General features: G+C 42.6%; 1 protein-coding gene across 1 annotated transcript in view; it reads left to right on the top strand.

The window, feature by feature from the left end:
* The window catches only part of ACO1 (aconitase 1), a 59551-nt gene that overhangs the window by 29209 nt on the left and 3953 nt on the right, over positions 1 to 26389 (top strand). Inside the window, exons 5-19 of the mRNA XM_004275066.4 lie at positions 1492 to 1561; positions 1692 to 1875; positions 2445 to 2584; positions 4236 to 4407; positions 5697 to 5797; positions 7197 to 7313; positions 8414 to 8573; positions 9839 to 9974; positions 12377 to 12461; positions 13242 to 13398; positions 14792 to 14916; positions 16754 to 16858; positions 17328 to 17470; positions 19965 to 20112; positions 24272 to 24394. Coding sequence (XP_004275114.1) covers positions 1492 to 1561; positions 1692 to 1875; positions 2445 to 2584; positions 4236 to 4407; positions 5697 to 5797; positions 7197 to 7313; positions 8414 to 8573; positions 9839 to 9974; positions 12377 to 12461; positions 13242 to 13398; positions 14792 to 14916; positions 16754 to 16858; positions 17328 to 17470; positions 19965 to 20112; positions 24272 to 24394 — 1966 coding nt within the window. The remainder of the gene's footprint in view (positions 1 to 1491; positions 1562 to 1691; positions 1876 to 2444; positions 2585 to 4235; positions 4408 to 5696; positions 5798 to 7196; positions 7314 to 8413; positions 8574 to 9838; positions 9975 to 12376; positions 12462 to 13241; positions 13399 to 14791; positions 14917 to 16753; positions 16859 to 17327; positions 17471 to 19964; positions 20113 to 24271; positions 24395 to 26389) is intronic.

Here is a 26389-nt window from a genome sequence, read left to right as displayed (position 1 = left end):
GCCTGGTTGCTGCTCTGTGTCTCTCGCTAGGCTCTGAGCTCTAGCTGGGCAGCACACATGCCCCTTCTGCACATTTGTATGCCCAGCATGTGGCACCAGGTAGGCTCTGTAGATCATTAACAAGTGACAGAAGAAAGTGGGTATAGTGGTTAAGGTAGAGGCTCCAGGACCGGTCAGACCTGGGTTCAGGTGACCACTCTGTAATGTACAAGCATCTGACCTTGGAGAAGTTAACTAATCTTTCTGTGCCTCCGCTTCCTCTTCCATACATTGGGGTAATGGTAGTACCTACATGAGGGGTTGTTAGGATGATTGAATGAGTTCATGTGTGTAAAGCACTTAGAGCCTACGATGCACCGTGCAGTCTTGCACTTTGGCTCCTGCTGTTATTATTATGGTAGTTGTTGCTATTACCACCACCACCATCACTGCTACAGTTTCTGCAACTACTACTACAGGGAGGCAGCATAGGGACTTAGAGCATCATTCTTGAGTCAGACTGCCTGGGTGTCAATACCAGTTCCATCATTTACTAGCTGTGAGGTCCTGAACAAGTTTCTTACCCTCTCTGTGTCTGTTTCCTCTTTTGAAAAATGTGGATATTAGTTGCTCCTAACTCAAAGGGCTATTTTGAAGACTAAATTAGAAAATAAATGTAAAGCACTTTGGTGCCTAGTTCCCAGTAATGTCAAAAGTGTTAACTATCAATTAGTGAAGTCTGACTTGGGTCTTAGCTATTAATTTCACTATCATTTCCTATGTTCACTCAACCCATGACAGTTTGTAAGCACTTCCTGTGTGCTAACCATGCCGAGTTGTCACTATGACTTACTCTACCTCAAAACAATGTAGTTTGATTATAAAAATTCTGGAAAAGCTTCCTGATGCCCTGAATTGTCCATGTCAGTCCTGATGAACTGAATGACTTGGAGCAAACCTCGGTATATAATCTGGGCTTTACTCATGTTCTTGAGTGTCACCATCCTCCTCATAAACCTCCTTTTGCAAGATAGGAGATTGTGATTCTATAAATTCCTGTGCCTCCTGGCATCACTGGTTCCCTACCTCCCAACATAAAACAGATGAAAATGCCAGCCCAGATATGGCTCAGCTCAGAGAGGTGTTATAACAAGGTCATAGGTAAGAAAGGAGTACAGAAAGAAAGCTTCTTTAAATATCTAAGCTGCTATTGTCATCATAAATGTCTTGAGTCTGTTCCTAAGAGTCAGACTTTATGATTAGAATAGTTTTAACTTAAATCCACTTAATGTTTTCTACCCACAATGTTTAAAGGCATTATAAAAATCACCTGAAACCAAAAAATAATTATTCTTTTTACTTTCTTTAATTACCTTTCCCATGTTAACGAATGCATACCACCACCCAGCAAGCCTGCAGATGAAACTGCCATTTTCTTTATTATCACCTATAAATTTGACCAGTAACATTTTACGCCTTAAAATTTATACATTTAGTCTTTCTCTTTGACAGGGCAGACAGTTTACAGAAGAATCAAGACTTGGAATTTGAAAGAAATAGAGAACGATTTGAATTTTTAAAGGTATGGGCAGAGTTTGGCTCCATTGGTTGATTCTTTATGTGTGTGGGGTATGAGGAAGAGGTGCCAAGGAGGTGAGCTGCATAAAGGTGTGTCTGGTATTCATCGTGTTCTCCCCATTTTTCAATCCCAGTGGGGCTCTCTGGCCTTTCGCAACATGCGGATTATTCCTCCTGGCTCAGGAATCATCCACCAGGTGAATCTGGAGTATTTGGCAAGAGTGGTATTTGATCAGGATGGATATTATTACCCAGACAGTCTTGTGGGCACGGATTCGCACACTACCATGATTGATGGTTTGGGCGTTCTCGGTTGGGGTGAGTGTTCTTCTGGGTTCCTATTCCACTTATGCTGTTCTATGTAAATACCTTGATTTACTTTGATACCCTTATATCCCAGCAGCATGAATTTGAGTGACCACAAATATCAGAGAGGTTTTTTTGGTCTGTTTTCCAGTAATTTCCAGTACCCGGAAAAGTGTCTGATGCCTTTTAGGCACTCAGTATAATGTTTGGAAGAATGAATTGGAATAAACAGCTGGAATTGGAATAAGCAGCTGGAATTGGAATAAGCAGCTGGAATTAGAATAGGCGAAAATCAGCTGGGGTGTTTGTTAAAAACAGTGACTCCTGAAGCCCATTCTTCTTTTTAGTGTGGAATCAAGGGGATTTTGACACAGGTGTTTGGGGGACCACACTTTGAGAAACACTTGTTAAAAATTCTATAGAGGGAAATAGAGAAAAGATAACTGTCCTTTATGGAAATATAACTCTACACTAGTAAAACACTATAAGTGGGTTGACTACTTGTTAATGACAGTGAACTATGCCTGAGGGATATCGTGAGGACTAAGGAAAGCATTACTCTGTCACGCCTTTCCACACAGGTGTGGGTGGTATCGAAGCAGAAGCTGTCATGCTGGGCCAGCCAATCAGCATGGTGCTTCCCCAGGTGATTGGCTACAGGCTGATGGGAAATCCCCACCCCCTGGTAACATCCACTGACATCGTGCTCACCATCACCAAGGTAACAATGTGCTGCCTCTTCTGTGGTCTGAGTCGCAGTGACAAATAGGAGGAAAGTCCATGATGGAGTCTCTCTTGGTTTCCATGTGCTCTAGAAGTGCTAGGAAACAGTACGTTTATGACTTTAAAAGAGACGACATAAGGAGAGAACTGCAGTTAGGTTCCAGATCATTATGTTCATTTTACTCTTCTGTTGCTGCATGGATCTTTTTCTTTAAAAAAATTCTTTGAAACTGTGAAATAGTTTAAATACACAGAAGTTAAAATGACATTTATATGCCCACCATGTAGACTTAACAGATGGTAACATTTTGCTGTATTTGCTTCAGAGCTCTCTCTGTATGTATATTTTTTAAGAAGTGAAATGTAATATTTATGGCTAAAGCCACCCTCTTCATTTCTAGAGATAATCACTGTCTTGAGGTTATAAGAAATCATTTCCATGCATATGTTTTACTTCTACATTTTTTCCACATGGTTCTTCTTTATATGAAAATAACAAACTATGAATAATTTTTGACTATTTAAAATTCCATTCTCTGTATTATAAGTTACATTATTGTAACAGATGTTTCTCCAAGCTGGAAAATATTAGTTTTGTTTTGTTTTTCATTTGCCCTTGTCAGAAATAATCCTTTTTGGTGATTTGCTTGCTTTGCAAAAAGAAGGCAGTTTCATTTTGAAAGACTATTAGAAAAGTAATTTTTTTTTATTATCACACAAGTTTTTCTGGTTGTATAGTTTGAAGGCTTGGGTTATGTGGGATGGATGCTATACTTTTGATTTAATAGTCATGGACATCGGAATCGGATTTATTTGAACACTACAGCTCATCAGAGATGTCCGCATCGTTCAAGTGTGGAATAATATAGGCTCTGCCCACAAAATTTGGCAGAATTCCATGTAACCAAAAGGGCCTGTCCGTGTGGTTGTCCACACTTCATACAGCTGATTTCATGCAGAGCCAAGCCAGTCATGAGGCTCCAGCCCTGGCTGATGGCTGGTATGGAAAAGGTGTGAGAGTCAGACTGCCTGGATCTTTTGGTTACACTTGACTTATACCTGTGTTCAGGATATTTGTTCATTATACCCTTGAAAACAAGGCATTTGCTTATTCAACAAGTGCAAATCATAATTTATTCAAGTTGAAAGAATTTATTTAATTTTTAGAAAGAAGTTTTCTCATTTGGCAAAACTTCTTATTATTTGTGTTTTTATATTACTTTTTCTTTCTTTTTAAAGAAATGTTTCAACATAATTTTAGATTTACAGGGGACTTGATGTAAAGGTAATACAGAGTTCCTGTTACCTTTCTCCCAGCTTCCCCAGATGTTAACATCTTACATAACCATGGTATATTTATCAGAAACAGAAGTAGTTAACATCGGTATGACATTTTTAACTAAACCAGAAACTTCACCAGTTTTTTCAGTAATCCCTTTTCTGTTCGAGGATCTACTCCAAGATACCATGTTGTATTTAGTTGGCCTTACTTTTTAAGTTTTATTTTTAAAAGTAATCAAACATATGTTGGGCTAATTCATTTTTTGTGTTTACTCACAAGGCTACTTTATGAGAATTGCAAGGGGATAGTTCTGCAATTTAAATACAGGTTATCAAGTCTCAAACTCTGCTATTGTTCTGTTGCTCAGCACCTCCGCCAGGTTGGGGTAGTGGGCAAATTTGTCGAGTTCTTCGGGCCAGGGGTAGCCCAGTTGTCCATTGCCGACCGAGCTACAATTGCCAACATGTGTCCAGAGTATGGAGCCACTGCTGCCTTTTTCCCGGTTGATGAAGTCAGTATCAAGTACCTGGTGCAGACAGGTAAGTGCAGAACCCTGAAAACAGAAGGCCGTTTCTAAAGTTCATAGAACGCTGAGAATTGGAGCACTACCTTCTGCCTCTGTCCCTCGATTAAATAGTTGAGGCACTCAACCTAAAGAAGAGAAGAGAAGGGATGGTGGGGAGGGGAAAGCTGCAAAATACATCCAGAGATGAGATTAGTTTCTATGGCTCTAGAGGTGGCCACCGAAACTCTTACTGATCTGGTACCGAATTTGTAACATCTACTGATTTGAAACCAATGGTTTCAGAGAAGTTGAACACTTTCTTAAACTGAAACCTAAAAGAAATTTCTCCTGCATGTCTTCGTGGAGAGGATGACAGGGGATGTAATGAACACTGGGGCCCAACAACAGGTCATGATAAATGTTAACAAAGATCAGACAGTCATCTGTTATAAGGTCCATGCTGAAAGCTGATGACCTTTACAATTCAGTTAAAATGAAGAGGCGAAAAAAAAAGAATGCTGATCTGTTGTGGATCCAAGAATCAAGCTCTCAAACAGGCTTATTTAACTGTCAGAGAACTGGGAGAACTCCGTGTCCATTGGGCAAACCGTGCGTATTATCTCCTGCAACCAGGGTCTTGATCAGAATGAAACAGCAGCGCTTTCAGGGTCATATTCCTGGTGATATAGCATCACAAGTTAGGACTTTGAACTCAAATCTAAACTCAGCTTCGGATCCTGGTTCTGCCATTTACGGCCCGTGTTCCATGGGAAAGTTAATCTTCTTGAGCCACTATTTCCCCATCCATAAATGAGGATAATAACAGTGCTTTTCTCATAAGGTCATGATAAAGGATTAGAGAATGAAATAATGCATTTAAAATGTTTAGCACACAGTGCTGGGCATACAGCTGGTGATGTGTGGTGGGAGACTGCGGGGATTACTATAACAAGAATAACGTGGAATGCTGAGGGTCTGTGGCCAGTTGAAGGCAGATGCGCCGGAGGTATGCTTTGACAATTCGCCGAGGCTTAGGATCCTCTTAATTAAGACCCATAACCAAAGAGAGACGAGTGCTTATAAGTGAGAATCTTCTACAAAAAATGGTCACTTCGATAGAACAGCAGATCAGTTAATGGCCCCTAGTAAGCAGCAGCATCGGCTAGAGAGTCAGACTGTTAGCCTGAAAGCTGCCATATCAGCAGAGCTCTTGGTGTGTGTTTAAGTGAAATGCCCATTACTTGTATAGCTTCTGGTAGAGGCATTAGTTTAATCAGGAAATATTAATATCTGTTACTTGTTACTTCTTAAAATGCCCATTAGGTCGTGATGAAGAAAAAGTAAAGCATATTAAAAAGTATCTTCAGGCGGTAGGAATGTTTCGGGATTTCAGTGACTCCGCTCAAGACCCAGACTTTGCCCAGGTATGAGAGTGCCTTTCATAAGGTCATGATAAAGGATTAGGGAATGAAATAATGCATTTAAAATGTTTAGCACACAGTGCTGGGCATGTGTTTCCTCTTTCTCAAGCCTGTGGTTTTAGTTGTGAATGTTTTTTCTTGGGGGGTGTATTTGTAGGAAATTAGTCACTGCCAAGTTATCGCAGAAGAACAGCGTGTTAAAAGGCTAAAAAATCAAAAAGATAAGGAATTGTAGACATAAAATAACGTAACTTGTCCCATTCTTCCTGGCCATTAGGTTGAGTATGCTCCCGCCACCCACCGCTTCTTTTTTAATAAATTTAATTAATTTATTTATTTTTTGGCTGCGTTGGGTCTTCGTTGCTGCGCGCGGGCTTTCTTTAGTTGCGGTGCGTGAGCTTCTCATTGCGGTGGCTTCTCTTGTTGCGGAGCATGGGCTCTAGGTGTGAGGGCTTCAGTAGTTGCAGCACGTGGGTCCTAGAGTGTGTGGGCTTCAGAAGTTGCGGTGTGTGGGCTCATTAGTTGCGGCTCGTGGGCTCTAGAGCGCAGGCTCAGTAGTTGTGGCTCACAGGCTTACTTGCTCCGTGGCATGTAGGATCTTCCCAGACCAGGGCTTGAACCCATGTCCCCTGCGTTGGCAGGCAGATTCTTAACCACTGCGCCACCAGGGAAGCCCTGCTCCCCTTTTTTGCTTTACTCCTCTTATGTGGAAGATCTTTGGAAAAGGAGTTTAGAAGGACTGGAGCTATTTAAAGGCTGATAAGCACATCATTATTATAGATGGGGAAAGAAATGGAGGTGCAAGCGAATCAATTTGTTCTGATTTACCCATCGACGTACTTATCTTCATTCATTTTCTAGGGTGCAAACTGAATCCACATTTTTCTCAGCAGCCAAGATTGGAGGGTAAACCAGATGCGGGATCCTTGTCTTGTTTCATATTACATTGATGGAAGGAAATATTCAATTAGACTAGGGCCCATTTCTTGGCATTGATGAGTTAATGGCTGCATTCCCCCAGTCATCTTAGAAAAATTACAATGGTTTATCTATCATTTCAGTAGAAAATCCATCTCATTGACTAACTTAAGCAATAAAAAGGATGTATGAGCTGCTTTGCAAAGATGGCTGAGTGAAAGACCCTGGCGGCAGCCACAATCCCCACCCTGGTCTTTCTGAGAGGTGGCAAGGCTTCTGCCTGTCCCATGCTACCGAAGTGCTCATCTGGAACTTTGGAAATTCATCCCTTCAGTGTAAAATGGACATTGACTTCCTTGGTTTTGAATGTGCTAGTTTAGTTTATTTTTATTGTTGTGGTGTTTTAAATTCTCTGGCATGGCTGTGTTTTTTTCTTTGTGAGTATAATGTCAATTCCACGGTTCCTTTTCTTTTGGGTGCACAGGTTGTGGAGTTAGATTTGAAAACAGTAGTGCCTTGCTGCAGTGGACCCAAAAGGCCTCAGGACAAAGTTGCCGTATCTGACATGAAAAAGGACTTTGAGAGCTGCCTTGGAGCCAAGGTAGGGACCTGGGAGAGGTGGGTGGAAATCCTCCCCAATCCTGCCCCATGCTTGGCTTCTTTGTGCACAGGCTTCACCGCCCTCGATGATGAGTCTTCCTGAAGCCTTGGTGCTGCGGGCGTTTCCTCTCCATCCTATAGTCCTCGATGCCTCCCTCTGCATTAGCTAAGAGCCAGGCAGCTTCCTTAGAGCACTTGATTGCCTGTAAACACAACTCAACCCTCCTTTTCCAAAGCATACCTCCTTTTCACATGACTCACCACGGTGTTCACTCGGCTTGCCCAAACTTTTCTGGCCACTGTACTTTTGTTCATGCCATCCCCTGCCTGCATGTCCCTTCCCCGTCTGCATGCCCTAATCTCTCAGCTCTTCCACAATGTGGCCTCAAATCCCATAGCACAAAGTCATCTCTCCCTCATTTGAACCTTCATGGCATCAGTGGGAAACCCTGTGATGGTGTTTCATAGCCTTTACTTTCATTGTTGGTACTGTATAATATGTGCATGTCTGATTTCCTTTACTACACTGTAGATTGAGGATAGGATTTATGCACAGTCACCTTTGTATCCCACAAAGTGCCCAGCATAGTATCTTGTACACAGTAGATTTTCAATGAAGATTTTTCAAATGAATAAGATTTGTGATGGATTTTATCCGCGGGATGCCAGCATTTTACCAAATGTTCAGCTGCACTGTGTTAGCCTTACTGCTTATGATTGGTTGAATCTGGCCAAAATGGCACCTTTTTCTAAATTTCCATAAAGGTTAGTATCAGCGCCCTCAGTGTAGCCATTACATCTGTACTAATTAGCTCTAATGAGACTAAGCTAAATTTGTAGTTTTAGTCTTTCGGTATTTGAGGTGGGGAAGAATTGTTAATAATTTCAAAGCAAAATCAGATTCAGAAATCATGACTCCCTTTTATAAAGATTTTAAAAGAGTAAATTTAATTTTTCTGTAGCATTTCAGAGTTTACCAGCTGAGATGTTTATGTTTTGTTAAGAATTGGCCTTTAAAACTATAGTTACCAAAGTATTTCTTCTTCTTCCAAAGTGAGAACTTTTGACCACATATTTTTTTTTCTTTTTTTCTTCCTATAGCAAGGATTTAAAGGATTCCAGTTTGCTCTGGACCATCATAATGACCATAAGACATTTATCTATAATAATAGCGAGTTCACCCTTGCTCATGGTTCTGTGGTAATCGCTGCCATTACTAGCTGCACTAACACCAGTAATCCATCTGTGATGTTAGGAGCAGGTAAGTGCCTTTGATGGTCATGTGGACGTGTAGGTGAAAATTTCCCAAGACATGACCCAGGGGCTTAACTGAGTTCTACATATAGTTCCCTGAGCCTTATCCTTTCCAGATGCAGAGATTAATTGGCCCAGAAATATTTACACAATAAATAATGCAAAGTATTTAAAGTAGTATAGTCTTTAGAATCAACACAGAAAAGAAGGAGAAGAGAGGAAAGAAAGATGAATTTCTGGTAAAGCCTAGAATCTTATGTCAGACTTTAGAAGAAAAAACCTGTTTTCATTTCACAGACTGTTTTCTCCATAAAACCCCTGATAGGCCTTTTTGTACAGTGGAATTTAGTCTGTCTTAGATGCATTGTCAAGTGCATCTGAATTATGGCACAGGGCACTGGTCGATAAAACTTATCTACCTATTATGCAATTCTGTTTAATTATTTAATATTTACATGCAGAGTTTCATTACTCTAATGTCCCTTTAGTTTCCAAATTTTAAAATATCCCTAAGAGTTCCTCTTGTGTCCACAAACAGTTCTTTCTTTATGAATTGGACAAGTGCGTAAGGAGAACCTTCTTTGTCCAGGAATTCATCTGTTGCCACCTAAGCTTTGGACAAACCAATTTCCTTAAGATAAGATACCAGCTTGTCTGTAGCCTTTTGTCTCTTTATACCCCTGACTCCTTATTTCTTTCCTACTTCCCTGATATGTCCTAAGTCAGAGCACCCAGTGTCCCTGTAATAAATAGTCTCTGTATTTGCCCAGAGTCAAGTGGCCCAAGAGCCCTTGATCTTCCTCTTCAAGAAATATCTGAGGACTAGATTTTATCTTCTAGGCAGACTGTATTCCTCACCAACAAGTACACAATTCATATACTTTAAGAAGGGGCCCTTCCTATTATTTTTCATCTAAATAAAATATAATTAGAAAGACTGCTTTCCCTCCAAAAATTAAAAACTCATTCTATAATACAATCATGAATGGTTCAGGTTTATCTCTTTTTTTTAAAAAAAAAAGGCACAGCTCTTTTTATCTTTTTCTTCATGTCCATGGCTAATTTTGAGTTTACTGAATACACGTAAATGACTTTGGGCCAGCGAGCTTTTGATTTCTGTCAGGCAACAAAGATGGCAGAAAGCATCAACATGAATGGGGCTCTGTCAGGCAGTGCAGGAAGTGCAGACTGAAGTCAGTCTCCTTCCTGAAATGTCCGTGGCACCTAGAGTGGGCAGCCCCACACACCGTGTCTGTGTTTACCATTTCACAGGCTTGTTAGCAAAGAAGGCTGTGGATGCTGGCCTGAACGTGAAGCCTTACATCAAAACTAGCCTATCTCCTGGAAGTGGTGTGGTCACCTACTACCTGCGAGAAAGTGGAGTCATGCCTTACCTGTCTCAGCTTGGGTGAGGGAGAAATCTCTTGCACCATTGCTTTTGTTTTATTGTATTCCACAGGTATTTTGCTAAGTCACCTTGTAATGGATGTAAGCTTATCTGATGGTGTCTAATTGCGTAGTCTTCTGTCAGATGGTAAACAGACAAACCCTCACATTCCGACAGAGCAGGGCCCTCCTGTACAGTTGTACTGGTTGTTCATCAGACAAGGGTGTCTGTGAAGAGAGCAGGGGCTGATATCAAGCCTGTGCTCTGCTGTAGCGCTGCACTCCTGGGGCAGGGGGCGTCTTTTCTCAGTTGTATGAAGGTGTGCTATGGGCTAGTGTTGGCTCTGCAACTGAATCTGCCCTTTGGTATGAAAATAATTATTTCCCATGCCTGAAAATGTTCTGATTCCTTGAAGTCAATTAGTTATTTGTTGCCAAATACAGTTTCTCTAATTAATCCACTATTCCTCATTTGGATGACATAGATTTTTGTCATGTGCCTCATAAAAGTCAGAAGTCCTTGGGATTATATAATAAGAGTAGTGAATAAAGACATCAAATGGCATATCTGATTTCAACTTTTAAAAATTACATATCATTCAGATAGACTCCTTATAATTTTCTTATAAATTTAAAAAGTAAATTACTTATAAAAGTAAATTATATGGAACAGAATAGAAAGACCAAAAATAACCCATACAGCTATGGTCATTAATCTTCAACAAAGAAGGTAAGAATATGCAATGCAGAAAAGACAGTCTCTTTAGCAAGTGATGTTGGGAAAGCTGGACAGCCTCATGTAAATCAATAAAATTAGAATATTGTCTCACACCGTATTCAAAACTAAACTCAAAATGGTTTAAATATCTAAATGTAAGACATGACACCATAAAACTCCTAGAAGAGAACATAGGCAAAACATTCTCTGACATAAATTGTAGCAATATCCCAAGGCAAAATAAATAAAAGCAAAAATAAACAAATAGGACCTAATCGAACTTAAAAGTTTTTGCACAGCAAAGGAAACCATAAACAAAACGAAAAGACAAGTTACCGAATGGGACAAAATATTTGCAAATGATGCGACCGACAGGGGATTAATTTCCAAAATATACAAACAGCTCATACATCTCAATATCAAAAACAAACAAACCAACAACCCAATCAAAAGATGGGCAGAAGACCTGAATAGACATTTTTCCAAAGAAGACATACAGATGGCCAACAGGCACAGGAAAAGATGCTCAACATCACTAACTTTTAGAGAAATGCAAATCAAAACTACAATGAGGTATCACTTCACACCAGTCAGAATGGCCATCATCAAAAAGTCTACAAATAATAAATGCTGGAGAGGGTGTGGAGAAAAGGGAACCCTCCTACACTGTTGGTGGAAATGTAAATTGGTGTAACCACTATGGAAAACAGTACGGAGCTTCCTTAAAAAACTAAAACTAGAGATACCATATGATCCAGCAGTCAGTGGAATATATCCAGAAAAGACAGAAACTCTAATTTGAAAAGATACATGCACCCCCATGTTCATACCAGCACTATTTATAATAGCTGAGACATTGAAACAGCCTAAGTGTCCATCAACAGATGAATGGCTAAAGATACATATACACAATAGAATACTTGTCAGCCATAAAAAAGAATGAAATATTGCCATTTGAAGCAACATGGATAGACCTTGAGAATATCGTACAAGTGAAGTGAGTCAGAGAAAGACAAATATTATATATTACCACTTGTATGTGGACTCTAAAAAAAATAATACAAATGAATCTATTTACGAAACAGAAACAGACTCACAGACATAGAAAACAGACTTATGGTTACTAAAGGGGAAAGCAGGGATTGTGGGGAGAGGTGGGATTAGGAGTATGGGGTTAACAGATACACACTACTATATATGAAATAGATATGGGACTTCCCTGGCGGTCCAGTGGTTAAGACTTCGGGCTTCCACCGCAGGGGGTGCGGGTTTGATCCCTGGTTGGGGAACTAAGATCCCGCATGCTGCGTGGCGTGGCCAAAAAAAAAAAAAAAAAAGATAAACAACAAGGATTTACTGTATAACATAGGGAACACTATTCAATGTCTTGTAATAACCTCTAGTGCAAAATAATCTGAAAAAATATGTGTGTGTGTTTGTATATGACAATCACCTTGTTGTACACCTTAACATAATATTATAAATCAACTATACTTCAGTTTTTTAAAAAAGTAAATTATAAAAAGGACTCTTAATTGAATGATCTAGAATGGATGAATAGTAGATCAAAATGTTCCCAAGAATGAAAGCTTTATAGAGACAGCCCTGTACTAAACTTACTTAAGTCAGTGGTCTCCAGGAACCGTAACCAACAGGTGAGCCCACTGAGAGTCATTCTCCATCCTGTGCTTCTCTCTTGCACCTAGGTTTGATGTGGTGGGCTATGGCTGCATGACCTGCATTGGCAACAGTGGGCCCTTACCTGAAGCTGTGGTAGAAGCCATCACGCAGGTGATTACAGAGGAATTTGTGGGTCTTAAGAGCTGTTGTCATGTTTCATATGATGTGTGATCAAAAGGCTGGTAATTTTAAGAAGGTCCAGGGAAGCATAGGATGTGGTTAAGAGTACGGTCTTCGGAGTTGAGCGAAACTTATTAACTGTATACCTTTGAGCAAGTTAATTAACCTCTGTGCTCAGTTTTCACAACTGTAACTGGAGACAATAATAGCACCTGTTTCATAGAGTTGTGAGCATTAAGGTGATAGTGGACACGAAGGACATAGTGCAGCGCCTGGCACACGTGTGGTCCCTAAACATGGTTTTGACTGCAGAAGGCGCCAGAATCATTTGTTCCTGTTGTCTGAAAACTGGTTCCAAGTCAGACAAATGAATGTAAACTAAATTGCATTGGCTTGATTTTTGGCCCATAAATTCTGTAGCGTTGAGAAATACTATTTGGTTTGCTTTGCATTAATTATAGAATCCCTATCAGTCAGTGTGGCTTCCTTTAGCTTTCAACTTGCAGTCTTCCCCGCCTGTTCTCAGGCCCCAGCAGCAAAATAACCAGGATGCCACCTCCTGACCAACCTGCTATTTTCTCATGAGCAGAAACCACTGAATGTGTCTCTCAGCTGCTTTTGACCCAGAGTGTCTCCCACAGGGTCACCCTGTGTGCTCTTCTTCCCAGGGAGAGGACCAGGTGAAGGGGAAGCTTAAAGGGAAAACTTTGACAAATGGAGCCTAGGCATTCTCTTCTCTTTGCGACCTGCTTTTCCCCTTGCCTCACACAGGGGGACCTTGTTGCTGTTGGAGTACTGTCTGGGAACAGGAATTTTGAAGGGCGAGTCCACCCCAATACCCGGGCCAACTATTTAGCCTCTCCGCCTTTAGTAATAGCGTATGCAATTGCCGGGACCATCCGGATCGACTTTGAGAAAGAGCCACTGGGTAAGATCTTTTCTGGGGGGTTACAGTTTTTCCAATGTATCTGAAAACATTACTGGGAGAAAGTTATTGCTTTCCTTAATAAATAATGAAGGCTAGACCCTCCAGAGATCAGAGGAGGAGTCTTTTCTTTATGCCCCAATACACAGCTAAGACATAACTGAAATAGTTAAACAAGAATTTACTAAAGGGGGAGGGACGACAAAAGGGGAAGAAATACCCAAAGTAGTGGAGATCTTGCCATTCTGGCTTCTTCTCCAGTCCCTTCCTTTCCAGCTCCCACTTTAATCTAATGATAGACACTGTTTTAATGTCTCCTCTGTACGAACACATCCACATAGTACAGCTTCTTGAAATTCTGGGGACAGGATGCTTTGCTTCCTTTCCTCTGGTCTCTTTGCTGTACCCTCCTCAACCTATGCTAATAAGCAGATTAGATAATATGAAAATGGTGCCCTGGAATTTACTTTCAGGAAATCATAGCTTTAGACATACAGTTTATCCTCATTATATATGGATTCCATATTTGCAAATTTGACTACTCATGAAAATGGATTTTAACCCCAAAATCAATGCTCATCACTCTCCCATGGTCACTCACAGATGTGCACCGGGTGGGGGCGAGGAGGGGTGCAGGTGTGAAAACCTTGAGTCCCTCACTGTGCCTGCTCTCAGCTGAGGTCGAACAAGGCAACATTCTGCCTTTTTTTTTTTTTTTGCTGTACGCAGGCCTCTCACTGTTGTGGCCTCTCCCATTGTGGAGCACAGGCTCCGGACGCACAGGCTCAGTGGCCATGGCTCACGGGCCTGGCCGCTTCGCGGCATGTGGGATCTTCCCGGACTGGGGCACGAACCCGTGCCCCCTTCATCGGCAGGTGGACTCTCAACCACTGCGCCACCAGGGAAGCCCCATTCTGCCTTTTTATTGCAGGTCTTATACTGCAAACAAGTGTCCTGTTCGAGCTCTGTTTAGCACCATGTTTTTCACATTTTTGTGCTTTTTATTGGTGATTTCACTGTTTAAAATGACCACCAAGAGTAGTGCTAAAGTGCTGTGTAGCGTTCCTAAGCCCAAGAAGGCTGTGACGAGCCTCGTGTTAGACAGGCTTGCGAGTTCAGTGTGAATGCATCAACAGTATGTATGAAGTAAGGTGTCATGAAACAGAAACACGCATAAAACAGGGTTATGTCTTGATCAGTTGATGACAGTGTTGTGGATGGAGGCTCTTGGGAGCCTAACCTGTGTGTCCCCTGGGGGCAGTGACTGAGTATTCTCTGAGTGTGCACGTAGGCTTTACAGAACGTAACTACCCTGAACGAGACTTGACTGACTGTACGTGGCGATGAAAATGGGGTATGAGATGTTTTTCTCACTAATAAACATTTTTTTCCCCAGGGGTAAATGCAAAGGGACAACAGGTATTTCTGAGAGATATCTGGCCAACCAGAGATGAGATCCAGGCAGTGGAGCGTCAGTATGTCATCCCTGGGATGTTTAAGGAGGTCTATCAGAAAATAGAGGTGAGGTCCCAGCCCACCTGTGAGGGAAAGCTGCTCTTATGCATCATCTCTGCCACCCTTGAGGCCAGTGGCGGTGTCAGCTATACAAAGTAACATTTCTTCAGATGATTGGGGAAGTGGTTACCCATCATTTTTCTCCTAAGACTCACGTTTTTCCGGACCCCACACTCCCCAGATGTTCCCAGAGTTGGACAAGTGAGCGGCAGCCTCAGGAGGAAAGGCCTCAGCTGTGTGTGGTTCCTGGCCAGCTCTCCACAGCTCCCCCCTTCCTCAGGCAGCCTGGGGCATGCATCAACTATGGTTGAGGACCCCCTGATGTCACTGTAGTGTGTCACTGAGCCATCAAATGGTTGAATGCACCTCTCAGATGTATTTGCATGCTTAAAAAATAATAATAAAAATAAAAGCCACTCAGTAGGAAACACCACCCTATCAAACTACCGAAATAAAAAAAAAAACTTGGTGTGCATTTTACAAATACAGGGAAAATGTATGGGGCTCAGCATCATTTTCTGAGCCCCTTGGATGTTACCACTTTCCCTAGTCTCTGTGATAGGCTGACCCAAGGGCTTCAGCCTGGGGCTGGTGGTTTGAATGAAACAAGAGGGAAGACTGGGGAGCAGAGTCACACGGGGGTCATATTCATGCACTGTGAATCCCACAAGCTGCTCATTGGGAAATGGTACAAGGGAGTTTGGTAGATATTGGGTTAAATGTATTCCTCCAAAGTCTGAGTCAATGGACATGTAGAGCTAATTCAAGCCAATCTGAATGCATAGCAGCTGTCTTTTACTAGCTAATGTCCTTATGACCTGGAGGTCTACTTCCCAGAATCTTCAGAGCATACCTAATTTCCCCTGGGGTACAATCTGGATTATTTCATAAATTATAAGTATATGTATTAGTTATCTATTGCTCTGCAACAAATTACCCCCAAACTTAGTGAGTTAAAACAGCAAGTTTTTTTGTGGTACGGGGGCCTCTCACTGTTGTGGCCTCTCCTGTTGTGGAGCACAGGCTCCCGACGCGCAGGCTCAGCGGCCATGGCTCACAGGCCCAGCCGCTCCGCGGCATGTGGGATCTTCCCGGACCGGGGCACGAACCCGTGTCCCCTGCATCAGCACGCGGACTCTCAACCACTGCGCCACCAGGGAAGCCCACAAGCATTTTTTTATCTCACAGTTTCCATGGGTCAGAAATGGAGGTGCGGCTTAACAGGGTGTGTGTGCCTTCACAAGGCCCCAGTCAAGGTGTCATCTGGGGCTGCAGTCTCATCTGAAGACTCAACTGGGGGAAGATCCATTTCTAAGACCACTCATGTGGTTGTTGGCAGGATAAAGGACCTCACGTGCTGTGGGTGAAGGCCTCAGCTCCTCACTGACTGTCAGCTAGAGGCTGCCCTCAGTGCCTTACTAGTGGGTCTCTTCACCTGCTCTTCACAGAATGGTAGCTGGCCTCCATCAGAGCAAGTAAGCAAGCAAGCGAGGGTAAGAGGGTGAAAGTGACAGAAGGCAGAGTCTCTTTATAACCTAATCCTGGAGGTGAGTCACTAGGCCCAGCCCCTACTCAGCAGGAGGGGATCACTTAGGGGTGTGAATCCTAGAAGGCAGGTCCGTGGGGGCCATTCCAGAGGCTGCCTATCACAGAGCACATGTATTTTTAAATTACTTAGCATGGTGTTGTCTTAGTATAGAGGAACTCTGTTGTGTGACCATTTAGAATAAGAATGGTTTTCACTGTGCTCTTAGCTTGAATATATGTTTGTGTTCGCATGTTAAATTTTCCTTAGGATGGACTGTGATTAGATCTGCCTTTCCTTTTTTCTTTTTTCCCCAAGACTGTGAATGAGAGCTGGAATGCCTTAGCAGCCCCATCAGATAAGCTATATTACTGGAATCCCAAATCTACATACATTAAGTCACCACCATTCTTTGAAGACCTGGTAGGACTTTTTACTTTTTAACAAAACGAGTTCTTCAAAAAGTTTCTTGCCTTGCAAAATCCATATTTAAACCTTATATCCATAAAAACAAGGGAAATCTTCTCTGAAACTGATGATCAAGGAGTCTGCACTGCCCTGGGTGGGACGGGGAGGACTCCTGCTGTCCTTAGCATCTGAGGCCTTCTCTGGATATGGAGAAAGAGAATGTCGTTTGCAGCAGCATCCCTGTTGCTTTCGAGGGGACAGTGCCAATACTTCACCTCCCTTCAAGAGTGAGATATGAATATTTTGCATAAATTCACCTCACCTTTCTAAACACCCCTGAAAAAACCAATAAAACTAGAATTTTCTATGCGCTGATATAGGGCTGTCATCTGGTTCAGGTCCATGGACCGCTACTGTTGGGGTTCCCCTGGTGACATGTTGGAGAAAACCTGGGCAAACACTGACTTACTGTGTTCTTTGGTAGACTTTGGATCTGCGGCCCCCTAAATCGATAGTGGATGCCTACGTGCTGTTAAATTTGGGAGATTCAGTAACAACGGACCACATATCTCCGGCTGGAAATATTGCAAGAAATAGCCCTGCTGCTCGCTACTTAACTAACAGAGGGTAAGTAATGAATAAGGGGAGGAAGGCCTGAAGGCAGAAATGGAGAGAGTGAGGCCAGTAGTTCTCTTTTCATGAGGTCTCCTTGGAGTCACACTTCGGTTTTTCACTGAACCCTGGGGCTTGAAAACCAATTGGTCTTTCTGTTTGCTGCTTCGAAGCTTCCCTGGGAGAATCCATCAGCACGTGAACGCCAGCAGGGATGAGGACCTTCTTTCTGAGCAGGTGTACTCATTAGACTCAGCTGTCATCCCAGCCCCCAGCTTGGCTGACTGTTAAAGTACAAGGCTCTGCTCTTCACCTGTGGCACAGTCTGGTTACACTTGAAGCACTCGACAGGGCTAGAACTGGAAATGCATTGATATTTCCTGGTTGAGAGACATATTCTTTACAGAGATCCACTTCAAGGATTTGCAGTTTACGCATCCATTCAGCAATCCTTCAGTCACATACCGATTTTAGCAGTATTATCCACTGTTATTTAGTATACCACTATCAATCAATGTCGGTCCCCAATGGGACTTTCCATGAGAGTCATCTGGGGATTTAAAAGTTCCTGGTTCCCGTCCCCACCTCCTGAATCAGCTTCTTCAGGGATGGGGCCCAGAGCCAATTTGAGGAACGAAATTCAACACTTTTTTTTTCCCAGTAGGAGAGGATAGCTGCCTTGCCCCTCATCTCACTTGCCTGGTGACTAACCCATTTTCTTCATGAATTTCCCTTTCTATCCTGCTCACTCATCTCTGCCTTTTCCTAGTGCACCCTATGGGACAGTCTATTCATTCAGACCAAGAATATTTCATATTCCCCAGAAATGTGAGTGTTGTAAGTTTAAGAAGATAGCCCACATCTAGAGGAGATGATGCACAGTGGGTCTGTGTCAAGATTTTTCTTTAACGCAGGGCAACTACTTTTCAAAATGTGTGGGAACTGCCTATACACAGATACATATTGTGAGATTTTAAAGGGATATGATTCTGCTTTGAGTGGGAGACACAAGTCCATCAGCAAGTAGAAAAGGGCAGGTGATATTCAAGATGAGTCAGTGAGTCCCTGCTCTTCCACTCACCCACACTGCTCGGGACACATTGCCCACCACCTTGTTCATTGAATGATCCAAGCAAGGCCAAGTACCCTTCTGCCTGAGAGCCTTTGGTTGAGCTGGCTGCTTTTTCCTCTTGGATGCCCTTCCCCAAGATACCCTCTGAGCTAACTCTCTCACCAAGTTCAAGTCTCCCTCCATGAGTTCACCAAGTTCAAGTCTCCCTCCATGAGTTCACTCCCACCATACTCCTGTTCTCCTTGCCCTGGTCTACCTTTTCTTTTTTCTGAGGTATCAACCACAATCTAGGAACACTTGCGTAGGATGCTCTTTAAAAAAATTTCTTTGTCTCCAGCTTCTAGAATGTAAGCCCTGCAAAGGCAGAGATCTTAATTTGTTTTGTTCATTGTTCACCCACAACAGCTCCTGGCACATAGTTGGTGCTCAATAAAAAGTTGTTGAGTGAATGAATGGGAGAAAAGGCTTCTAAGAACAAACAGAAACTAGAGAAACACAAGATTGAGGCTGGAGGAAGAAACTAGAAAATGAGCAGTGACCAACACCTTTTTAGACTGGTGATTATTGATACTCTAGAGAATTGAATGAAAGGAGATATACCTTCTCATAAAAATGTACATGCACATTTTGGACATAATTTCAGGGGTTCATAGCCACACTCACCTACTCCTGAAGCCCATTCATAGACTCTCAATCTTCAAATTAGATCTAACTAATAAATCATTAACCACATGCTTCCTAGCATTATAAGAAACAGCCCAGTGAACTGGTCACCATGTTCATTTTAAGATGTTGTTACTCATTTTGCAAAGTGTCCTTTCATTGGGACCCACAGACAAGATTTTTCTTTGATTTTAGGACCACCGATAGCTATTCCTGTCTGCCTCTTTGGCACTGCCCTGATTTTGATCTTACGAGAATTCTAAGTCATGTCGCCAGTTATGTGTCTTTTCACTGCACTGAGCTCCTGGTAACTTGGGGACAAATTTGAACCTACTTCTGTTTAGTTTATAGAAGGTATTTTATGTGTCCCCATTCTTGGCTCTACCTGACTGGCCTACCCTGAGTATTCCCTTTGCTTCCTTTGTTTTTTTTTTTTTTTACCCATTTTTAGTATTTTACCTTTTGTGAAGCTTTATAGGCTACCCTACTGAATCAGTAAAATAAATACTCTTATTAAAGTCCCTCCCGATTGCTCTACTCAGGTTTATAAGACTGTAGGTTGCTGCTGGGAGCATACTGATTCACAATCCCACCTGCCACCTCTCACTCTGCCCTCAGTTGAAGCCATGGGAACAGCTTTTCTGCCTTGGAGAACAATACTTAGCAGACTTAGAGAAACACCTAGGTTTGTGGGTTTTCTCTTTTCTCGGGGTAAGCCAAGTTTAATCTTCTCTCAGTTCACTGAACCAGTTCCCCTCCTGCTTTCGTTATCAGCTTGACTCCACGAGAATTCAACTCCTACGGCTCCCGCCGAGGTAACGACGCCATCATGGCGCGGGGGACATTTGCCAATATCCGCTTATTAAACAAATTCTTGAACAAGCAGGCACCACAGACTATCCACCTGCCTACTGGCGAAATTGTGAGTATTGTGTCTTCTACTTCATTAAGAAGCCAGAATTTCTCAGGCTCTGGGTGGTTGGATGTTGGCACCATCACTTTCCTTTTGGTCTTATTTTTATTTCACAGCTCATCCTACCTCTTGCTTTGTACAGTCCCTCTTGCCAGGTGTCCATGTATATCAGAGTTCATCCTTGATGGAGAGGCCCTTTACACTGGGAAAGCTTTTCCTGCTTAGAGATTCTGCTTCATGTTTTAACTAAGTCTAGTCTCCTCGGAGTTGAGCTTAAAAACCTCTGAGTGAAAGTTCGTCAGCTCAGAGTACTTGAAGGGGAAATTCCAGGTTAAGGTGGAGGATATTTATGAAGAAGTGCTATTTTATTGGGTTGGCCAAAAAGTTCGTTTGGGTTTTCGGTGGCCTCGTATGGAAAAAACCCGAATGAACTTTTTGGCCAACCCAATATAACTTTAATAGCATTTAATTAATCTACCATATCACTAGGAAAAGAAGGAATGTACGGGATTGTGCAGGCCTGCTTGGGTCCTAATGGGAACCACTTGGAGTTGGCATATTACAGCTGGAATTGTCCGTGCACAGATGGCAGGCATATGAGAGGTGGGGAAGCCTGCACTTTAAGTCAGACAGGCCTGGGTTCAAGTCCCAGCTCCACCTCATATCAGCTGTGGAGCCCTCAGCAAGTTATCTCCCTCTCTGAGCCTCATTTTTCTTACTTGAGAAGTAGAAATAATATCTACTTTTTAAGGCTCTGAGGCTTAACCTGGAATGGAATGACACGTAAAACACCTAGCACAGCATCTGGCACAGCAGTAGGTCCTCAGGGTCACTTCCCTTCCCAGTGAATGCTGTGAAACCGCATGAAAACTGGTTAAGCTACTTAAGAAATAACCCTCACAAATTATTTTAAAATGACAATGGCCAAATACGTCTGTGGAACTTACTCCATCCCAGGTGCTGTTCTAAGCTCTTTGCATATACTGACTTGTTCAATCCTCATAACAACCCTTTGAGGAAGGTACCATAATTCTCCTTGTTTTAAGTTGGCAAGTGGAGCCTAGAGAGCTCATGTAACTCCCTAAATTCACAAGTCTGAGGAGCTGAGATTAAAACCCATGGAGTCAGGCTCTGTCCAAAGTCAACGCTCTTTACCACCAAACACACTGCCTCACTTGTAACTGGTTCTATGTTTGTAAAGCAAATTCATCATAGATACTCTGATCACCAGGATCCAGCACAAAGTCAGTGCCCAGGAGATACTTGCTCAGTGAATAGCAGGGATGATAAACTATTAAGTGAAAAAGATACAAATAAATGGTAAAATCCCCAAGAGATGAAGGGGAAGGACTTGCAGTTACAGACTTTGGAGGCCTCCAGGATACTGTCACAATGAATCTCCCTCATTTACAGCCCTGCCATTGCACAGAACTCCTAGTCAGTTGCTTAGTGCCTCAGCTTAAATAAGGAAACAGAATGAGAGATGAAGAGACATTCGAGTCAGGCCTTGAACTTGGAAGACAGACAAAGAACAGAGGAATATAAAGGACAACAGATAATGGAAAGAGTAGAAGAAAACTAAGGAAGACAACTGTCTCCTCAGAGTGATAAGAGATGATTTTCTGTTGCTGTAATCAGAAGACAAGAAAGAGCTCCTTAAAAAAAAAAAGCCCCTAAAATTTCACAGGAAAAGTTGATTAGTTGAGAATATCTTCCAGAATATAGAAAGACAAAGGGGAAATTAGAAAATGTAAGAAAATTAAAGACTGAACTGAGGAGGGCCAACATCTGATTGAATAGAGATGCTAAAAAGAACAGACAAGATCTGAGAGGAAATTATTAGAGAATTAACACGAGAAAATTCCTCAACTGCAAAATCTGAGATTCCAGGTTCAAAGGTCCACTGAGTGCCCAGCCACATGATTAAAGAAGACCCACTCCAAGTGACATCATTATGAAATTAAGACAGCAAAGTTGGGAATTCCCTGGCGGTCCTGTGGTTAGGACTCCACGATTTCATGGCTTGAGGGCCTGGGCTCGATCCCTGGTTGGGGAACTAAGATCCCACAAGCCGCGCGGCACGAACAGCAGAGGTAAGGAGATCTAGAAACTTCAGAGAGGGAAAAACAGCTTATGTGCATTGTCCTGGGGATCAGACGCGCTCACGGCAGCCCAGGAAACAGACTGAGGAAAGTTACTGGGACCCTAAAATCTGTGTCCCTCATACTTCCAGCCAAGTGAGATTAAAGTAATAACACATTCAGCTATTCAAAAACTTTAAAAATACCCTCAGTCACAGTCTCAAGAAGCTACTTAGTAAATGTATTACACCAAAACGAGGTAATAAACCAAAAAAAGAGGAAGATGTAGGATCCAAGAAAAAGAAATACAGGGAATCGACAGGATGTTGGGGAAAGAATAGGAATGCACCATGTCCTCAGAGAGCCATCAGTCCACACAGGAATGTTGGGTTCCAGGAGTGACACCCCATGAAAAAGATTTTTAAATTAGACTGCCTGATAGATTCGAATGTCTTTAGAGAAGACCTGTATTGATATTTTAGGCAGTGCATTTGGGAATTAATTAACAGGTAGGGACACAGAAATAGGTGAGCACACATGCAAAAATTTTATTCCAGTGGAAAAAAAATTTTTTAATTGCCAAGAAAAGGAAATCAGAGTATATTATATGGCTCAGCTATAAGTGGCATTTACATAATCAAAATGTATGACAATGATATTAGAAGGCCACGGAGAGTAGGGGTGGGGGAGGGGAAGGAGCGCGGTGGTTAAAAGAACTAAATCATCAAAGTAGGAAATTAACAATAAAAAAGGAGAAATGAAGAACTGGCTGATTAAATACTTAGGGATACAGAGGCACAATAACAGAAGAAACCACTAAATTTTATGTTTTCTTCAGAAGAGCGGGAGAGTACAGGAGCTGATGCTTTATAAGCTGCTTGCTACTCTCAGTTTAGCTCATGTATGAGAAAAGCCAGGAGCTTGCAATTCTAGACCTGCTTAGTCCCACTCATCTTGGGTTCCAAGACCTGCTTTGCCACGGGATTGTCAGCTTTGCGGTAGTTTTGAAAGCACTTTAAAAAACACACACTCCCACAGTCTTAATATACAAAGCTACTAATAGATATCTCTGAAAATATCAGGTAGGTTGTTTCTTTCTGGTCTTTGAAAGGATCCAGGCTATTTGGCTAGAGCAGGCTTTCACTGGTTTTTTTTGTTTGTTTGTTTTTAAACAGTTTCTATATTCATGAGCTCTATCCAGCTAAAGACATACAGAATCCTACCCAGATTTAGGCGATGCCGTGTGACATCAACCACAGTCTCCATCCTTTCACCGCAATAGTAATTTGTGAAAGCCTACTTGAGAATTTGATTAGACACCTTTCTAGAGCTCCTTTCAAATCAAATACTCCTTCTTTAGGACAGATCTTATTTTCTGACTTAAGTAGCCAGGAGAAAACAATGTTTTATTACTCACCAGCAATGATATCATCTCTTTGTGAAGTCTCAGCTCAGCAGAATATTCAGAGTTCCTGTGAGAAACAAATGAATCTATTTGTGTAAGATGTTTCTCATATATACTAAAAGGTCCATTAATCCTTTCCTGTCCTTTATTGATTGGTGCTTCCATCAGTGTTTCTACTGTCTCTACCTTGACCTCCATGTAGAAGGGTGACAAATAAGAGTTTGCATTTTATGTAATTTCTGTAACACGTGACCTTCTTTCTGTTTGGCTACCCTTCACAACTGACCATCACTGAGTTTCTGGTACTCAGTCAAGACCCAGGTTTAGGTGGGATTCTCTGCTTTAGCTGTAAAATATTTTAATCAATGGAAGAGTTAAAAAAAAACTGATCTAATTTCCTATTTTTCCCCTGATGCCCTAGGATTTGAATGTTTTTCTAACACTAGGACAATTAGGCATTTCACTTAACAGTATAAAATTCAATTTGACAGAGGTACGTAGATGGAGTTTACTGGAAATTTGTAGACCAGGCAACTGACTGGTTGAGTGTTCCATTGACTTTACGTTGGCTTGGCCGACTACAGACACTTCTGCCCCTGCATGTCCCACCAGGACTCACTGCCCTGTGTCCACACTCTGTGCCTTTACTGTGTCTGTAAAACCTTCCTCTTCTCTTCCTCAGCTTGACGTGTTCGATGCCTCTGAGCGGTACCAGCAGGCGGGCCTTCCCCTGATAGTTCTGGCCGGCAAAGAGTACGGCTCAGGCAGCTCCCGAGACTGGGCGGCCAAGGGCCCTTTCCTACTGGTGAGTAGGATGCAGAGACATCCCCGCAGGCAGCTGCCCCTCTGAACCGGAAGGGAAGCTGGGAGGGAGGCCAGAAATAAAATGCTTTGCTTTACTTTCCAAGATGTAGAAGAGCAAAGCAAGCTCGGGAAAGCAGGGAATGTTTATTCATCTCCTGCTTCTTGGTAGATCAGGATTTACTTCACTGAGTGAAGGGTAATCTAGAGTTCACCGGCTTCCCTTAGATCAAACATTGCTATCCTGGGAGCTGTGGATCTTTGGGGGTGTCTACAGAACAGTTGGGGGGAGGGTCCCGAAGTTTATCCATCCAGAAGTGTGCAGTATGTGTCTTTTTTTTTTTTTTAATGGGGAAGGTTTCATGGTTTTCATAACGTTCTCAGAGGTTAACACCTGAAGTTTATTCAAGGCTCTCGTCCCAGGTGAATGTGAGGAATAAGCTACTGCTACTGTATCGTCACGTTCACAGAAGGGAAACAGTAAGGAGCCTGAGCTTTGGATAAGCTTGGGGAATGCACTTTTTAACAGTTGCTTATCACTGCCTGTGAAAAGTCTGCATACAGGCTCAGTAGAAAAGGAAGCCCTCTCTGTATGTAGACAGTCAGCTCTTTGGAACCTTCAGCCATTTCAGGGCTTGACCTGCATCAGGTGTCCCTGTGGGAGGGGCCACGCAGGACCTTTTACCTCTCGAGCATTTGCTTGCCCTGAAAGCAGGGCACACTCCTGGTGACTGACTTTAATCCTCAGGATAGGGTAGAATAGCTTAGCTGATATCAATTTAAATAACGATGGCTCGAGCAAATCAATACACTTGGCAGATGCTAAGTAAGTTGATATCCACAAGTACAGTAAAAAAAAAAAAAAGATGGCTGTCTGGCAGGCAGCCCTCCAGACTCCCAGGCTTCTGAAAAATGTCTTTGAACATCACACCTTTTTTTTTTTTTTAGGCAATCAGTTTGCAGTGGGTGGGGGGGAGATGTTCTTATTAGTTGGTAATTTGTCAAAGGTCTGCCTTTTCTAGAAACTGCTGAAAAGAACCTAAGAAATTACAGAAGAAAGGATTTTAGGAAGGGAGCTGGGCGCTGCAGGGAGCAGTCAGGTGGGGACAGTGAGATCTGGGGAAATAAGAAGAGACCTGGCACCGAGGGGCTCTCTAGAGGCTCGCTGGGCTGCACCAGCCACAAGACCAAAGAAGGAGCCCGGATACAGCGACAGAGACATCAGTGGTTTAATAGAGGGGGGCTCTTACACATCTGAAGCAAGGTCCTGGGGCAACACCCCACCGTGTGCAGCAAACAGCAAGCAGGACACAGCAAGTCTTCCCTCCCCTGGGGGAGAAGGAGGCTACCATTTATAGGGGGGGATTGATGTCAGGTTGGCTCATCAGTTACCAGGGAAACCAGCAGCTGGGGCCTGTGCCTCACAGCCCCTCAGGTTAACCACCACCACTAGGGCAGATGTTTCCCTTTAATAAACTAGCAGGTGGGGCTGTTCTGACTTAAGGGGCAGGGGGCAAGCACATTCATGTGAGTAGGGCGGAGGTGAAGCAGGGACTGGTCGAGCAGGGGATGTACAAAGAGCAAGAGAACAGCCATCTTGAGGGGCCTGACCATACACGTCTAGACTTCTCTACAGAACTGCTCCAAGTTCTGTCTGCTCCAAGTTCTGTCTGCCCAGACAGCCGTACACACTTCATTCTGTAGCTGCCCAGCCTCGGCCACTAGGCAACCCCGGGCTGTCCTCATGCAGAGAGGGACAGACAGCTGTGATCTGCAGTGCTGCAAGGCCCTTTACACAGAGCTTGAGATGTGAATGACCTGTGTTTACAAAGATTACCACTTCCCCCAAAATAAGTATACAGTACATATATACATAAATCCATACAAAATATCTACTGTCCTAAAGAATCTGCCCTTCCTCTATAAATTTGCTTTTAAACTTGGAAACACCTTGATATTTTAAAAAAACACCTGTGCCTGGATCTCATTCCCAGAGATT

Source organism: Orcinus orca, chromosome 6 (genome assembly GCF_937001465.1).
Source record: "Orcinus orca chromosome 6, mOrcOrc1.1, whole genome shotgun sequence".
In the NCBI taxonomy this organism is placed as follows: domain Eukaryota; kingdom Metazoa; phylum Chordata; class Mammalia; order Artiodactyla; family Delphinidae; genus Orcinus; species Orcinus orca.
Note: the sequence above shows the minus strand (reverse complement) of the source record. Positions and strands in the feature narration are given on the sequence as shown.